At 43.1% G+C, this 18,599-nt stretch overlaps 1 protein-coding gene across 3 annotated transcripts in view; it reads right to left on the bottom strand.

The window, feature by feature from the left end:
* Positions 1 to 1,710: 1,710 nt before the first annotated feature.
* C1QTNF12 (C1q and TNF related 12) overlaps positions 1,711 to 18,599 on the bottom strand; it is a 28,317-nt gene continuing 11,428 nt past the window's right edge. For all 3 annotated transcript variants that reach the window (XM_040533281.1, XM_040533280.1, XM_040533282.1), the window contains 7 exons: positions 15,117 to 15,236; positions 13,871 to 13,982; positions 13,429 to 13,610; positions 9,489 to 9,597; positions 8,882 to 8,972; positions 4,708 to 4,786; positions 1,711 to 4,104 (listed from right to left, as the gene is read on the bottom strand). In XM_040533281.1, the coding sequence (XP_040389215.1) occupies positions 4,006 to 4,104; positions 4,708 to 4,786; positions 8,882 to 8,972; positions 9,489 to 9,597; positions 13,429 to 13,610; positions 13,871 to 13,982; positions 15,117 to 15,236 (792 nt within the window). In that variant the 3' untranslated portion in view covers positions 1,711 to 4,005. The remainder of the gene's footprint in view (positions 4,105 to 4,707; positions 4,787 to 8,881; positions 8,973 to 9,488; positions 9,598 to 13,428; positions 13,611 to 13,870; positions 13,983 to 15,116; positions 15,237 to 18,599) is intronic.

Genomic DNA, 18,599 nt, shown 5'->3' with positions numbered 1-18,599 from the left:
TTGTCTGGATCCAAACTGCGCACAGGGTGCACAGCTTGGTGCAAAGGGGCCGGGAGGAAGAGTGAGCAAGTACACGGTGAAGACAGCAAAGATGTAGGAAGCGTTAACTCATCCACGTCACTGCAACCTTCCTGAAAATGTTCCTGAACTAGCTTGTAAGTACCTGTACAAAGTTCTGAGTGCAAGTACAAGTTACTAATGCTTGAAGCTTTCCAAAGGTGATTGCGTGGCAAATATTTCCATGAACAACTCAGAGATGAGGGCAAGAAAGAAACTTGTTCCAGTAAAGCAGGTGTGCTTTTCCTTACCTCGTTTCCCTGAAACACTAAAATTCTTAGAAATGTAAATGAAAAATAAATATATATATTGAAATATGTATTATATGTCTATATAACATATGTATATATTTTTAAAATGTTCTTTGAATGCAGTTACAGCTTATTTAGGAGAAAATAGTTTTTGGCTAAAGCCTATCTTAGACTAGCACAACTCTCAGCCATGTAAATGCAGTCCTAGTAATATGCCATGCTGGGCTAGGAGCAGCATTTGTTAATGGGAAATACAGAAGTCTTCCTGGCCCTCCTCCTTCAGTGGTCCAAACCAAGCTTCTTCTCAGAGGGACTCTTCACGGGTCTCACATACAAAGGCCAGGCTGAAGATGTCATCATCTCAATGGGCATTAAGTGGCCATTTAATCTGCATGCATCTCAGATTTCTGCCCCCTTGCACAAATTGCCATTCGCCTTGGGTGGGATTAGCTCACTTGGCCATTAAACCATAGGCTAAAGCACACGGGCTTTAATTTTGTTACAAACAACTCCGTCATACTGAACTTAGTCCTCCCAAGTTCTTGTGTTTTCGTGGACTATAAATTTTATGACTACAAACAGAGAAGCATTGAAACCTCGCTTCTCACACCATTAATCTCCTCAGCCTCTAAAGAGCTCAGAAGCCTTGCAGAGCGTTTGTGTCAGCCACGGCCCAGCAGGAGGCAGTGCCCACATTAGTTATCAGTTTTGTACACTTGCACCTCGATGCTGGAGGCCAGCCTCAGCTTGCTGCTGGCTGTTTCAGTGCATTCTGCCCCATCTCAAAGGTGGAGAGATGGCCTCATGCTCACACTGCTGGCCGCAGCCTGGGGATGGAAGAGAATGGCAGCCTGGTGGCATTCAGGGCTCAACTTTTAGCCAAAAGACAACCCTTCTTGTTCCCCTTAAGCAAGAACCTTCAGGATTTTTATTTTGAGGATAAAAAGAGTTGATGAAAACCCCACAAGCTTCCTGCTGGTGACAGTGGACTCAGGGCAAGCTCAAGAGACAGTGTCAGTTTCCCTCTAATTTTTCTTTTCCCCTAGGCTATGAGACTGAGTTCGACCCAAACAGTCTCTACTGGTTAAATGAAAAAGGCAACGTGGCTTACAGAACATGGAGAGAGACCAGAGATGGAGGAGAATATGAAGAGAGACCAAAGCTGGAGGTTTACTTCTCTCTCTGACAGTGACCAGAAGCAAATCACTCTAACAAGGGAGATTTAAGCCATCACTGTTTAGGCTGTGCGTTCCTCAGGGCACTGTGATTATACACTTAGCTTCTGGCACACTGGGGAAACACCTGCCGGGAAAGCACTCCATACATACATAAAGGCGGAACAATTCACAGGAGTAAAACACAACAAACAGGGAAAAAAATAAGTCACACATCCCAAAACGAGTTCTGATAAACATTTTTTAGTTCTACAACAAAATAAATATTTTAACTCTGATTTACCAAGAACAGTGAGACTTTGCTCAAAAAAACCCATAGGTATAACAACATACATTGAATGTCACAACACTTGGTGATTATGTCGCTGCAAGTCATGCAAGTAACAGCCCAATTTATTACAAATATTCACGCAGTAGGAAGTACAGGATAGTAATACATGCTGGGATATAGGCCATTTGCCCTGACTACACCCACTCCATCAAAACCCAGTGCAAACAACCCGTCTTTGTTGATACGGTTCAGTGATATGCATGTGGGTTATTGTGAAGCCCCAAAAATCACTACTGTGGCAATTTGCTGTCTTTCAGTAGCTGTGGATTCCCCTACACCAGGGGAACAACCAGTACACAACAGTGTACTAAAATGAATCCACAGGTATTGCTGGCACGTATTGTATAGCAAGAGTTAATATCTCATTCACATATCCAGTTAGAACAATTGCATTCTTTTGACTAGAAAAGAGGAATTTACCTATGTATACCTGAAACAGCGCTAACAGATTGTTCCACATACTCTCTACTTGCTCTTCCCTTAGGTATTTTAATACATTCTTAGTGAATGAAAAATACCATTTAGTCCTCCCTTTAAGATCAATCTTTAGGTATTTAGAATGGAGATAAAAATAAAGAGCCTCAGACTTATCTATTTTAGGGCAGAATTTTCCACAGCTCTTGAAATAAGACATCTTTGCTACAGCAGTGTTCCTGGAGCTTGTAGAAACATCATATATTGATCAGCCTGAACAACAGACCCAGCAACAGATGACATTTGTTCATACTTTCTGTCCCCAGCAGTCTTTGTTTTCATTGCATGAAGATGTTGTAACTGATCATAAAAAACTGCAATGTTATACAACTGGTATCTTCCTTTCACTGCAAGTGCTCCAAAACAAGTATCTGGACTCCATTTTGGGCCTTGCTAACATTATTTATGATGCTGCTATACAACCATTTCCTTAGTTAAGTTGCACCAATAAAAGGGCCAAGTCTCTGTTGAAGGGGAAAGCTATAGAGGTACATTAAATGAGTAGTTTTTTTTTTTTTAATCACAATTTTTTAGGTTAACACACTAACCCACTGAAATGACAACACCCATTCACTTTTTAAAAAGAGTTTATAGCCTGAGGCTATTTTCAAAGCAGCTTTGGGGGCTCAATCTCACATGCTTACATTCGCAAACAGATCTGTGGAAATCCAGAACATATTCACTGCCTGCAGGTTGGCTTTTGTACAGTCTTTGACAGCACTTCCAACAAACAAGCAGAGCTCAGACTCCATTTTACCCATGCCATCTGATGGAAGTAAGCCTTGTCCTGTGTTTTCTTTATTTCACCACAGTCAAAAAAGCACCAAACAGGTGACACATCTGATTTGAGGCTGCTGTCCTCACTGTCTGTGCCAGCCTTTGGACAACTGTCGTAATGCATTTGATACATTTAAAAATGAATATATGGCATCTGAGAAGATGCTGTGTTATGTGATGCAGTCCAAAGCCAAATATATATCTTACTAAAACATAAGAACATGACTGAGGGAGTTCACGCTAGAACTGGTGCCATCGGCCTCACTTTTTCTTAAAAACAAAACTGCGCAGGCAGCGAGGTATTTGGCTTCATCAATAACATCAAAGAAATACCTAGGTAGAGAGAACCACAATTAAACAGTTCAGACTTTGGATTCCCATCTCTGGAGCAGGCATTGTTTGAGAATTCAACATGCTACTTGTCAAATATATCTAAGTTTGGACATGAGAGGGCCTATACCATTTACAATTGTATGAAAAACAGTTTTGTTGACAAATTCTTGTCTCCTTCCTCCACAGCACACTGAATATAGTCACTATTTTACTTCCCCCTCAATCCTTCATTTACCAACTTAAACACCCCTCAATCAATCCCAAAGACGTGCTGATTACAAGTGTTATTGTGTGAAATAAAGTTATAAGGTAACAAATGCCATATCTCAGTGAGCGTCTGGTGAAGCACAAATTAAATATTACAGTTTGTTTCTGAATTATAAAAGTGTATTTTTTTTATGATGAATGAACTGCTGTGGACCTTGAAAAGCAGTAGCCTCTGAAAGCAAGCTGAAGTATCTGCAAAAGGAAAGGCTCTTTGCTCGTTTAAAGTTGCCAACAGTTACATGAAGCAGTCTTCAAGAGTCTAAGTAACGGTTTCTTCAGTCAAATATATACTGCAAGGCTCTCGCTTGTATCCTTCCCTGACGCAGTGCTGCAGACGATATTATGCGCCCATTAGCATGCCCATGAAATCCGATCCATTCTGAATGGTGATGGGAGCTCCAGCACTGTTGTCCACAAATATGGAGGTGTACTGGCCAGCCTGCAGAGAGAACGAGAGGGGAAATCTGACATTTCATCCCAGTGTAAAAGGAGAAAAGCATTTCAGTGCCATGAACTAAGCCTAGAAGTTTCCTGCTGTTTTCTGTGGCTCCTGGGAACAGGATCTGGCCCAACATCTTCACTGCAGCACTAAGGCTTTGACTTGGAAGAAACCTGCTGCAGTGAAACTGTTTTAAGCTCGTTACTTAACTAGACCCTTACTGCACCAGTGTCTTCTTCAGTGATCACAGTCACATGGCCATCTGCACTTCAGATTTGCTTTTATGAAATGGGAAATATGACTGCCACCTTGACAATACAGGAGGAGATTTAAGAAAGAAAAACATTTGTTTTCATTAAGTCATTTCTTAGAGAGAAGGCTACCTCCGTGACTTAAGATCAGAATGTGCAACATGTGTTCTTTGCTCCTGTTCCTGTCACAGATTCTCTAAACGACATACCTGGGGTGACTGTAACTTCATTAACCTTAAAAAGAAGGTTAATAGCTTTCCCACCTCCTGGTGAGAATTCAGCCTTGCCAGTGAATAACTCCACATCCTGCCCAGCAAACTGTAACTGTGCCTCCCAGTCTGCAAAGACCTACCTGCAGCTGCAGTAAGCCATGCACGTAGACCGTGAAGATTTTGCTGTTACTTTCCAAACCAGCAATGACTTCCAAAGACCTAAACAGTAGCAAAAGAAAAATAAACAGGTTAAGCACCTGAGGCAGTCACAACACAGCTGTATGTGGAACAGCAATGGTCTCACAGCCTCCCTAGAAAGAGGACCTGGTGTGCCAGTGTCCATCTGTACTAAACAGGTGGCCTTGGTTCTAGCTGAAATCAGCCTTGGAAGAAGAACAGCAGAACTCTGTCCTCACTGCAGTAACTTATGGAAGACCCACAGAGTACACAGGGTTGTGGATGCAAAATTCAGCTGCAGGCAGAAAGAGGGAGCCACCTCCTCTCACTAAGGCCTTTCTCAACACCCTGTGGTCTCTAACTCTCACCCTGGAACAGAAGCTGAACATGTCCTTTAGATCCATCTACGTGCCAGTTATCCCACAGTCTGTTGACCACCACAACAGTTTATACTCTTGTTATTCTGCAAAGAGCTAGCTATATATTACAGTTCATCTTCAAGGTGTGAAAGGCCTATTTCACCATAACAATACATGCAGTCAGTCTGTGCAAGAAAAAAAACATACTCTGCAGCTGAAAGCTATTTTTGGGAGGCCATGTAGATCAGGGATCACATACAAGCTAAAAAAAAAATCGTGTGATTCAATTTAAGTTTGTGGGAGAGCTCCAGATCACCCCCCATCACTGTTCTTTTCTAATATCATAATGTTATTCCCATCTTATTCCTTGCAGCAGTAACACGTAGGACAGCCACTCTGTGGCATCCTCAGTTTCTGGAGAACCATTACTCAAAGCAATATGAAAGCACAAAGCTCCATGCCTGGCTGGCTTTTCCAAAATCTGCCTAGCCAGTGCTAGCAGATCCAGTTGTTTTTCCAAGCAAACCAACCCCCCTCCCTCCCTTTTTTCCATGAAGGGGTGGTGACGAAACCTAGCAAGTGCAAACGTGCTGTTTCCAGCCCCCTTGCAAGGAAATAATGTGCACAAAAGGTAGGGGCAATTTGGCCCTGAGAGAGCAAGCCACTTGGCACCACCTTGATTGAAGAGCTCAGTCTGTGTGTCATATCCTGCCAAAAGCCTAACTTGGGTGGGAACTTCCCACCATTAATCTCTTCTACTCCAACTGTCTCCGTGCCTCTCAGTTTCCATCTCTCTCAGCCGAAAGCCCTCAGGGCTCTTTCAGCTCCCTAAAATGAATGACTGTGTACGTAGACATCCCCAGGAAATTCCACAAGTACGGGTAGCAGCTCAGCCTGTGCCAGCAGAGTGTCTGTCCAGACAGGTTCCCATCCCTCCACCCATCCTCCTTCCATCCCACAGACCAGTCACACTCTCACCCACTATAGGAGGGAGAGATGTCTCCCATAGAGCCGGTGCTGGTCCCAATTTATTCCCACTGCTGTCCTGCTCACTCAGCTCAGGACAGCCTTCACACTCTCACCCACTATAGGAGGGAGAGATGTCTCCCATAGAGCCGGTGCTGGTCCCAATTTATTCCCACTGCTGTCCAGCTCACTCAGCTCAGGACAGCCTTGCAGGACAACCGACAGTAAATTGCAAGCGTGGACAATTGATGAAAACTGAGTCAGACTTCAGAGAGCTTTATCTAAACCATTAACAGCTGGGTCAGTTCTGACTGAGAAAAAAAGTTTTTATTGTTGTTGCTGTTTGGAGAATGTAGCTATAAATTCTTCACGTGGCAAGTTAATCCCAAAAACATCCCAATAAACATGCCTAGGCTGTATGTGACAAAGAGGTTGTTCACATATCCCAGATAGTACCCGAAGACCTTGCTAGGAGCTTTCAGCTAAACGACCTGCAATGTGAAAGTCCTGGTAGCTTCCACGATCCACACAGAAGCTTCCTGTTAGGTAATTCTCGTGCCTGCATTTACCAGAACAAGTAAACAAGACTAAAGTCATGTTGCAATCAGAGGCTGACATCCATTCTTAAGTAATGTTACTGGTTGACTGAATGGACAACAGAGGGGAGAAAGAGACACTGTCCTTGCAAACAGAAGTGAGCCTTAGAGAGAAAAAAAAAAACACACTTTGTTCTTTCTCAGATGCCTTAATTAAATCAGCTGGGAATTTGTGGAATCATTAAAACTCACCACTGGCACCTTCGTTTATTTTTCAAAATGATTTATCTGTCTTTCCCTCTTGAAAGGGCACAGAGTGACAATGATTTCCTAAGTGCTTCAGGCTCTAAAACAGCACTGCTTTAAAGCAAACAAGTCCCAAGCCAAGATGCAACGGCCTCATAGGTTCTATAAATCAGATTTATATTTGTAAGTAGTTAGATATGGGTTTAAGAATTATTCTAAAAATAATTTTTGGATGAACACATAAGGAGAGCCTTTTCCATTAGCATGCTCTCCACAGATGGCTAAAGAATGACAATCAAATTTTACCTGTATTCAGGTCATTACTTTCAGTTACCTCACTTCGCTTGTTCTACCTCTAAAACCGTGGAGAAATCAGAAGCCCTGTGACACTTGAGAATGGAATTTAGATTTTCTATATGATTTTGTAAGTGAAGATTTGTGAGAGCTACTGGCAAAAAGGGCAGTAACGTTCTGCCCTATTGTTCCTACCTGTTCCACCCCTGAGAATAAAAGCCTGGAGTCTCCCAAAATCACTCAGTGTCATCAGACATTCCAGATGTCAAGATCAGGCCCATGTCCATTCTTAACAAGATCTAAAGGACTCCTCACAAGTGCAAGACTGCAACCAGTCTGTCACTGCCTCAGCTAAGTGCTGCAATCATAAAAGACTGTTATAAAACAGTCTACAAGGCTGAATAGGTGCCAGGTGCTCTAGTCAACAAGCTCCTTGACTTCCCATCAGGTCAATGGGCACGCAGCTCCTTGTTACCCTAGTTACTAATGGCTACTCTGACGCCAATCAAGTCTTTTCCACAGGCCAAAGAAACCTAAGAGAGCTGGTATATATTGTATGAGGCTTCATGTCAAATTCATCCTCCAGTAAAGCCTCTAAACTGAAATGCCTGTGGAGAGGTCAGTCCTATTTACAGCGCTTTGAGTCATGGAACGGGGAAGGTGAGGGCTGAAGTAGCCAGCCCAGCAGCAAACTTATGGTTTTGTGGGTTTTAAGCTGCACCTGTGGAGTCATTTTATGGATGTATTTCAGTGGTGCTATTGCAAGGGTGTTGCTACAGCTGCACTGGAAGAGCTGCAGGCAGGGCAGACCTTCTGCAAGCCCTGTAGAGGCGATTTTCCTCCAGTGACAAAGATCCAGCCACAGATCCAGGCAGTGACCACTCTACCCAAGCAGCACTGCCCTCTGCTGGGTGCATTTCAGCCCAGCCCAGGGGTTCACCAGCCGCCTTCCTCCAAGCAAAGCACGCCAAGCTCAACATCCTCAGCAAGCTGGCCCCCTGAGCACCTATGTGCTACAGCTGAAAGGATGACAAAGCCAGCAAACAGCAGCCAACAGCATGCTTATGGCATGGCCCTTTGCATGAGGAGCAGCACTCAATGTTGCCACAGCCTAACAAAAGCCTTTGTTTAGCAGAGGTTTACTAAATGAATCCCAACAGAGGAAAATTCAGCTTGGATGTCTGAGCAAGCTCCACAAGGCAGCTAGGGGCTGCAGGAAGGTATGACAGACCTTTAGGGAAGCCCTGCTCTTTCTGCCTCAGGAACCATCCACCTCTATTTTCCACCTACTCCTTTTTCTCATCATCCCAACACTTCTGTGGCAACACTAGCGAGATGGTGTGCATTCCATTCAGGAGGCAGGTGAAATTGTAAAACTGAGCTAACAACCTCCGGCACAAAAGTGTTTCTCTCACTCCTTGTGTTTATGATGATAGCTGAGCACTCAGCACCTTTAGCTACATCCAGTTTCAGCCCGCTTCACTCACAATTCTCTCAACATATGTAATATTTATTCTGCTATTTAGAGTACCTGACACCATCCACTGAAACGTTAAAAAACAGGAAAAAAAAAAACACAGAAAGCCTAAGGGCTACATGGAATCCATCTCTTCAGAGAAGCTCTACAAGCATTTTTGATATAAAATTCACTGTTGGTGAACCTGATTTCCACAACTGGTTGAAACATCAGCCCATCTGAGAAAAATAATTGCCCGGATAGCACTGCAGTAACTCACGTGTATCGGTGGCAGAGAGATTCAATGCAGATCAACACTCGGACGTTATCTCTGGCTCGGAGCTGGACTTTACTCTTTAATTCACTATGATCTGGCGAAGGCAGAGAAACAAATATAACCACTTTTGGAATACAGCAGAAAATCACTTCTCAGCATTTGGCTCGAAAGAGATTCCAGTAATATTGTGGCTTCTTAGGAAAGCACCCTTCTAGGTGCTTCATCACCAAATGATTAAACAGCCAAACAAATGCATTGGTGACAAGCTAGAGTCCAAAATGTCTTGATTCAGTTCTATATCATCATACTTATTTTTTCCAATGTCTTTTATGGAAGGCACACACTCTGCACATAAATATACTTGGTGCCTAAGCTCACCATCCCTAAGGAGTGGTGACTTGTTTGGTTTGCATGGAGCAGCCTGCTGTGAAATCACCCAGCCCTAAGGCCAGGGTTTTGGGTCATGGTGTACCAAAGGGAGAGCTCACTGCAAAGGGCTGCCATTGCACATGCTTCAAATCAGACAAGACCCACCAGAGATCAAGTTCTCCAGGACTCCCTCCTGCATTTCTCAAGCAGTACAGGGAAGGCTTCTGTGAACAGCACTCACCGATGTGGACGTTGGCTGAGAACTGGTAGATCCCAGACACAGGTGCTGTGAAACGTCCCGTTGACAGATTTAATCCCGTCCCCCGGAGAAAAGCTCCTTTGGCCAGAGGCTGTAAAATAAGAGCAGACATTGAGCAAGTCCCCAAGTACAGGTACAGAGGAAATAATCATGGCTCTCCAGCCACTTCAGGTAGAAGTCAGACAGCTCTGACACTATTAAAGAAAAACTGTTCATATTCTTACAGATTCCATATTTAGTTTCATTCTCTTCCAGCCTTGGATTCTACCGATTAGGCAAAAAACCTAGGGAAACAGCATGCAGATTCTCCTTATGGCAAGGGAGCAGTCTTAAGTCAAACTCACAGCAGATTATCTGACTTAGACTAAAATAAACTCTGCAAGAAATGTTTATTGTTAGTTTTGGCCTGTCTAATATGAATTTGGCTAGAGCTGGGGAGAAGCAAGAGTGGCTTCAATGGGCCAAGAAAGCACATTAGTCAGACTCTGCTTCCACCGCAAGGGCATTCTGTGCAGTGTAAATCCATTCCCATGGATGCTGTTCTGAGAGATTTGTCCTGCGTTGGTCCTGAGGGACAGAAGAGCAGTTCAAACCTGCCTTTGTGAGACACACACACTGCTATTTCCCTAATACATGCATGAATGCCTAACAGGGCAATCTCAACAGAACTCAATAAGCCAAACTTTGAGTACTTTCCAATGCTAGATAGAGAGAGGGGTCTGAAAGACAGTGCTGGAATTCATAGCGATGTTGCTACAGGTGTTGTTATACTTAAAAAAATAAAAAAAAAAGAAAAAGAAAAGAAAAAACTGCTTAGCTGCTTTCTGTCTGAAAGCAAGTAAAAGGCTGCAAACATTTGGGTCAGGTGGTGCCTGTGTAGAGAGTTACTGCATGGTAGAAGGAAATGACTAACCTGCAAAATCCCAAGCAAGGCTCACAGAGTAATTCTCAGTCCCTATTTAGCAAGATCCAGAGCTAGACTTAAATTCCACAGAACCTAACCGGAAATGTTTTACAAACGTATCTACATTTATCAATGTGCACTGATGTGTGCCTGTGAACAGATACACACACACACAAAAAGGAACCAAGTTTCTTCTATGTGTGGAGGCACAGAGGATCTAACAGCTAACCTCGCAGCAAAGACTGTGGAATGAGATTGATTCCACTCTTATGCCATCACTGTGCAATCACTTTCAGTAATGCTATTTTTAATTTACATCACTGGAAGTGCAGATCCAAGCCCTGTATGTTCAAAACTGTTCTGCATTGTTAATTCATTCCTTTCTTGTTACAGCTATTAGCAGAATCAGCAACCTAATTCCAAAACCACTGGATGGGCATGGAAGGCAATTTTAGGCACCAGTAAATTATCACTGATAAAGCATTCCTGTTTCTTCATGCCTTCTGTGGCTTTGTTATTCTTTTGCTCATAGAAATAGACAATGCAAAGGGTTGGTTCTGAGAAGGGAGAGGTTTCTCTGGGCAAAAATATTCCATTAAACCTCATGCCAATTAGAGTTCCCTGTTGCATTTACTGTCTCACAGCAGCATCCTCACCTAGCTGCTTCCAGCACTGCAGGGATTTACATCTGAGAAACCACTTGTACACCACGTATTTCAATAAGCAGACCAAAAGCAAACAAGTTAGTGTCCATTTTCTACAAACCAAGATCACCTCCTCTTCCTCAGTCCATCTCTTATCCCCATGCCTCCCCCATACACTCCATGGCTTCCTTCCTGGTGGAAAGTAGGAACCATGCACAGAGAACTGAGATGTGAGCTGCCAGCTTAGCTCTTCAGTGATAAAGACTGTGGAAAGCAATGTATTGACTTATCTGTTATTAAATAATGGATAACCCAAGCCTGCACAGCAACAATAATGCATGGGGGATCTCCCAAAGCAGTAATGAAGTTCAGCCACTAAAGGCAGACATTTAACTTGATCTCAAGGCACTAGAGACACCAGGACTCCTCCTGGGATCTTCCAGAATGAACACATGGGCCACCTTAACCTTGAATGATCCAGCTCCAGTGATATTCCTGGGCCCCACATTAATCCCACTTCCATGGCCTGTCAGAGGCTATAGTTACTTCAGTTCTTGCCATTTTCTTTCTACGAAAAAGAGGTAATTTGTCAGAAACTCCAAAGCCTGAGATACAGGAAGCAGAGGTGTGGCGGAAGGAGTACTACATTTAATTCCAAATACCAAGGACATTGTAAGACAAAGAAGAGAGGGGATGAACACTCTTGGAGGAAATTTAGCATGGGAAGATGAGAAAACCATTATATGCTCTCTGAATACTCAAGGTCAGAGTGACAGAGACACCGCATTCAAATGACAAAGAATAGGAGTACCAGTCCCTTTCTTGGCCCACGGTCATTTCCACATATCTCAAAATACTTTGGATAAGTTCCAAAGCCAGGAATTGTATTCATTCCCTATCATCTCACTGGGAAGTATCAAGCCGCTGGCTTCTTCACACCATTAAACTGACAGGGTGGAGGGAGGGGAATTCTCTCTCCCCCTTAGACAGTCTAAAGACAATGTTTTCATCTTTGCAGGAGCAGCCACTGTCTCCCTCCCTGTTAAATTCCCCTATATCAGAACACAAGCTAAAACCAGACACTTCTTGTCCCAAAGCTGAAATGAAAGGCTGGCATCCAGAGGCCTGCCAGCCCTCCCACATCAGCTTCAGGGCCAGAAGCAATTAGAAACAAGCTAGGCATACGATAACAAAGCATGGGAAGCATCAGCCTACGCGCTGATTGCTGAGATGTCTTTATTCACATTTTCCCTCCTAATTAATGAGGCAGCAGATCTCTCTAGCCCTGCCTACACTTCAAGTACAATCTTGCCTCTGTGCCAGCACCCACAGTGCTGTCAAACCAGGCTTCCACAAGTGTATTTGGGAAAGATCCAGGAAAGCACCCTATCCAGAACATAACCACTGCCTCTAGTCCTGCAGCTGTGAAGTCCTAGCAGCAGAACTACTTCATAGAAAAGGATCTGCTGGACAGGATTCTGCAGAGATGGGACTTAGCATAGCTGGGATGAAAGCTCAGCACCTTACTGCACAGACGGTTTTTAGCTATTACTTTGACTAACATTTATACTTCAGATTCAGGTCTTATTTGCAACTGGTTCAGAAATGGTTAGCAGAAGGTTTAATATCATCAAATTCAAGAGCTTGCTTATAGTGACTTACAGCATCCCATGACGGTGTGCTTGTAATTTTAATATGACTATAACAAAATTATATAGGTAACATTTTTTGTCTCCCATTAGACAATATCTAAAGAATTTTAGCATCAAGACCGACTCATCTAACAAAATGATGGCCCTTACTTGGGCTTACAAATCTATAACCAATGACTGCTGTCTGCTTCTGACATTTTTTTACATCCAAAGATTACTCTGGAATAAAACGGGGTTTGCATCGAAAAAAAGAACACATCCTTCAGATGAATGCCAAATGTGGACAGGTCTTTCTCTATCATTAACTGAAATAGAAACTGACTGTTTAGACCTGTAAGACAGCCCTCTCTTGCACAGACCTGTTAGAACTTCAGTAAGAACTGTCATGAGACTCAGCTGGGATGCAAGACAGAAAGAAAGTCTGCTTCTCTTCCTCTGGCAAGGAAGAAGACAACCCAAAGCTAACTGTCCATCCTACTGCAGCTGAGCTTTAGGACTGAAATCACTGTATAAGGTCCAACTTATGTCAATTACACAAAAAGGTAGTGCAATATTCACAGCATCCAATCCTGAGATGAGTTTCCGGGATCAGCCTTCCCTTTCAGGAAACACCTTTCTCTACAGAGCCACCTAGCAGCTTCGCAGACTAGGGGATCTATAGCTGATCTACACACAGTGGCTGTTGTGGAGTTGCACAGGTTCAGTCTCTAATCCCTTCTCACCGACTGGAAGTTCTGAAGTTCTACCAGGGTCTTCTTATCTACGACGACTTGTCCTTTTAGCTTGCAATGGAATGCCTCCTCCACACGTCTGTGGGGTGAAACTTCCTCCAAGGAGAGCAGGAGCGGAGGCAGCTGGCTAGGATGGGCTGAAATAGCAAGGGATGCCCGACGCTCAATGGCTTCTGAGGACAAAAAGATAGAGGAAAAAAAGGCTTAGTTTAAGCACCTGTTCTATGAAGCAATCAGCTGTGTGACTAGATTTCTCCTCTATGCTCTACTCATGAACTTGAACTAAGGAGCATTGAGGAAACACTTTTCCAAACTTCTGATTGTCAGGTAGGGAAATGCTTTAGGGTAAACATTGCAAAGCCAGTTTCTTATTTGCCATGGTGCTTACCAAAAGGAATTGAACACAGAAGCTCAAAGCTCTCACATTCTTTACCTTTTAATATCTCCTTAAACTCCTGCAGAAGGACTTCACGGGTGACTTCAGCACCAGGTGCTCCTGGAGGTCCCTGAGGGCCAGGAGGTCCTGGGGGCCCAACAAGGCCACGCTAAGGAAGTAACCAAAGAAAAACATGAGAATTAGAACCAGGCAATTGCACTGGCAGACCGAAAATTCTCCCAGCCACGAGCCAGTTCTACAAGGCTGTCAGCCACGTGAGCAACCCCCTCTGATATCAGTTCAACTCCAAGCCCGATGCAGTAAATCTTAAACTGACTCTCGAGCCAGCAGTGAATTCCAGCACTGGGAATTTACTCACGTATTTATGAGGGAGGATAAACTTTGCTCAGGTAAACACTAACTGGTTCTTCAAGCACATATAAACAGTGTGAAGCACAGCAGGCACAAGACTGAGTTTGGTAACAGAAGATAAAGAAGCAGCAAAGTAACTTAAGCTGCTTCTTACTCTGCCTTATTCTGCTAACTCAAACAGCCATCTGGCCACATTTTACATGAACATATATTGCTCAGACATAATGATCACATACATGAACATTTGGTGTGACAGTAGAGCTCTGAAAAAATTAAACTGTTAATTTAAAACACCTGGAAAGGTTAGCTACACACATTAGAGCTTTAAGCTGGTAGCAGGAACATGAAACGGTGTTATCAATGCTGTTTCAATGTGTATTGTTCTCTGGGAGCTCCTACTTTATCAACTAAACAGCAGCAAACCCACATGGAAGCAGCTTATAAGATCACTGAGAAGTAAAAGGAAGTCATAAAAAACATTCTGTATTGTCTAAGCAGCACATGAAAAGTGCACACAATCACTCAGCAGGTGATCAGTAATTCACTGATCTGCAATAAATGATTTTTCCATGCCTTGATTAATGTGTCCTTTAAGCTGCTTGCGCTTTATCTAGTTGCAGAAGAAAAATGTTAATTTTATTTCTACTGAGCAGAAAAAACAACAAGAAAGTATCAGCCCAAGAAACAGCTGGTTTAAACAAAAATGAGTGCTGACAATGGAATTCACAGACACTTATCTTACAAAGCATATACGCTTATTGTCCCAAGCTTCTCCAAAATACTTTGGAAAACTTAACACAAACAACTGAAAACACAGCACTCCAGGGTGGGAAAGCAAAAGCTGGAACATACAAAACACCTTGTGTAACAGAGTGGGAAGGGAAGCCATGGTGCACATTTGTTAGCTGATGTCAATCTAGAAATAACCTACTAATTTCTTGTCTTTCCCTTTGCATCTCCTTTTAGAGGTGTTGCCATCATCTGGGCGGTGAACAAAGGAGATCCAGGTCCGCCGTGGATCTGTGATTCGCGGGTCTGGAGATTCTAGGATCTAAAGAGAAACAAAAGCAAGCACTGATGACATTGCATCTCTTTGGCCACTACGTGAACTCAGAGAATAGAAAGTTTCCAGACCAGCCATCTGCTACCTGAACCAAATCCTTGATCCAAATATACTGCATTTGGGAAGAAATTGAAGGCTTAGGGTCCACTGTAAAATTCCATTTTATCCCACTTCTGTAGCAAGCAATTCAATCTGATATTACCCAAAACCACGACACTTTCTCATCATTTACAGGAGCATCACAAAAATAAATAAATAAATAAAAATCCTCTCTCGTAACTTAATACGTGACCTCCTGCAGGGTGTCCCAGCTCCCTTTACTGAAGGGATCAGAAAGAGCCAAGAGCTGGGAGCCAGCGTGCCTCAGGGACCTTTCTCAAACTACCGAGGCTCAGCCCTCTGCCAGTCCTAATACATGCCACAGAAAACTTGCACATATGCCAGAGATTGTTCACCGCTGGCATCTGATATTTATCAGTTGGATCTATTGAGAGATAAAGGGAGATTAAAATATACAGGAAACCTTGAAGTGCTCCGTGGCTTTCAAATCAAAGGCTAGTGGGATGACAAATGTGCACACGGGAAAAACAAAACAAAAGCATTTCACAATAAAAATAAAGCCCATGTCTGACCACAAAATAGATGTGCATTTGCAAATTGCCCCTTCCTGTGGTCTGCAACTGTATCACAATCATAGAAATCATTTAGAGAAGTTAGACATGACAGTGCCCAGTTCTGGATCCCTTCTGAACAAAGTTTGGACAATAAAGAGGCTCTGTTGTTAGGAATCTGAGTCCACTTCCTACTGGACTCCCTAGTACCCAGTACTCAGCTCTCATACAGGACCAGGAGTAAATAATCAAATGACCGTACCTGTTGTTTTTTCCTTGGGCTGGGAACGAACTCTAAATTAAAAAGGCACCAGAAATCATTGCTTACCAATACCTGCCAAGTTCTTGTCAAGACCAATTAACCATTGACTACGGGGTTCCAGGCTGTCGGCACATCAGCCTCTCAGATGTCCATCACAGTGAGGATAAAAGCACAAGCCTTCCCAAAGTTTCATGAATCGTGCTTAGGTTTTCATACCCATTATGAAAAAGACAGAGAAGAAAATTGTAACTTTCCAGCAGAAAAGCAATACAAGGTAGGGGTGGGTTGAATAACGATATCAAAAATGATTTCTAGACCACTACAAGTTTAAATAAATCAGGATTGATCTATCACTGTTCAGGAGGAAGAAAACAAGATGGGTGTGGAAAAAGCATAGAAGCAAAGTCAGTCAAGAGCGTACTTCCCAGATCTCAAAGTATTTGTTTGCCCTTGGGTATTAAGCTCCTGCTAATCTCACAGCAGCAGACACAGTTCTGCCACAGCTCAAACATTACTGCTCTACACTCAGTGGCCCTAATAGCAACAGCGACCTCTTTTCAAAACCAACAGGAATAGGACAGAGGATTGAAAATTTTGGCTAGAAATACCAGGGCAAGTCCATTTTGAAGAGAAGAGAGCACAGTCTGTGTGATCTGCTATGAAAAATCTATGCAGAATAAATATGAAATGAAACCTCAGAAGCCTGCTGGAGCTCCAGCTGGAGGTCATGAGGAATGTTGGTGCTCCTAAGCTGATGCAGAGCCTGGAAAGCTCTCTCTGGCACGCAGCCAGGCACATGAGCATTGTACAAGGCACTTGTCTGTAGATTCGGAGCTGATGTGATCACAACTATTTATTTCAAACAGCTTGGGTCACCAGATCATTTACAAAGCAGCAGAGTGTGAACAGCTCCACAGCAGTCACAGATGCATTGTGAGCTGAGCAAGGGTATTTTTTAAACATCTCAGAAACTCTAGGAACCCAACTCTGTCTTCTCTATTCAGATAATCTTGGGTAATTTACTGCTCAGACATGACCCACAGAGAGATCAATTCCTATTGAATTGCTCCGTGTGCGAAGTCCAGTTATCCACCCTACAAATAGATGGCTGCCAACAAGAATAGCTGGCATCTGTGCGCTAAGCCAAAGCAAGGGTATCCCAATTCATTTTGCCATATTGATCATGCATTCCACTGAAATTAATCAGTTATGGTTAAACACTCCCCAACGTGTTCAGATTTAGTGTGCGTCTCAAACAAGAGCACACCAAATTACTGACACAATCCAGTTCATTATTTCTACACACAAATTAGTCTTCAACAGCCTTTTAATGCTTATAACCACATTTATAATCAGGTGCTGATCATGTTTTGTCAAGGCATTCCATAAAGTTGTTTTAGCTAAATTATTTGTCATGTTTACTTACAGCACACAGGACTTTTCGCTGTTCCAGTAACTTTCCAAAAGTCCATTGGAAATTAATGGAAATGGAGCACCACAGAAAATCCCAGTTATTCTAAAGTTAGTCACACATCTCTAAAACATGATTATTTTGTCACAGTTTCCTCCTCATGCTTTGCAAAAATCTGCAGTTGAGCAAAGACAGGCTGAGAAGGTCCTTTGAGGCAAACGTCTCTATCTTTCCCAACATGCAAACCTCAAGTCCACAGACAAGTGTTCACAAACCTTGAAATATCCTTAGAACAGCACAGGAGGTACAACTGACTTCTACAACAAAGACGATTTATATTTACCAGAGGTTCACAGAAATTTAAAGGTTTCTGATAGGAGTTGCCAATTTTTTCTACCTCACAGCATCTGAAAGCACACGCATGCAGCGTCATCATACAGGTGAATTCACACCTGTGGGGGGCTGGGTTTATGAGCACTTAAGTTTAAAAAGCTCATAAATATATAAGCAGGTAAAAGCCTACCTGTGCTGTTTGCCCAAAGGAAGCAGATGCATTTTTCCCCCCAGTGACTGGGACTGACAGGTCTGTGGTAATGCTGCTGTGCATTTCACAAAAGAGAAGGAAGTAACTTATTAATAGCAACACCCAACTCAGGCAGGATGGAGTATTCCCCCAGTGCTCTAACAGGAGCCAGCGAAACAACAGCTGGGTTGCAGAGAAAAGGAAAATAAAATCAGTTTGTTCTTCAAGAAGAGCTAGCTCGTGTGGCAGGAACTCAGAAGTACAATCTCCAGAACAAAGCAAGACCAGAGTCTTAGGAACCAGGATGAGGCGTTTGCTGCTGATGGATACAAGACTATTCAAATATCCCACCAGGCTACAAGACAGGCATAAATCCCCTGTCCAGAGCAAATGGGGAAACATGCCAGCTGGGAGCAGAAGCCAGCGGTCATGGGCAGAGTCTGACCATTAATTGTGAAGACAAACAGATGTCCTCAGCCCTTCTGGAGTTCCAGCTGTGAAGAAACAGCCCAGAGCAGACATCTTGTCAGGGAGAAAAAGAAAG

The sequence above is a fragment of the Cygnus olor genome, chromosome 21, assembly GCF_009769625.2.
Source record: "Cygnus olor isolate bCygOlo1 chromosome 21, bCygOlo1.pri.v2, whole genome shotgun sequence".
In the NCBI taxonomy this organism is placed as follows: Eukaryota; Metazoa; Chordata; class Aves; order Anseriformes; family Anatidae; genus Cygnus; species Cygnus olor.
This window is presented reverse-complemented; position numbering and strand designations above follow the sequence as displayed.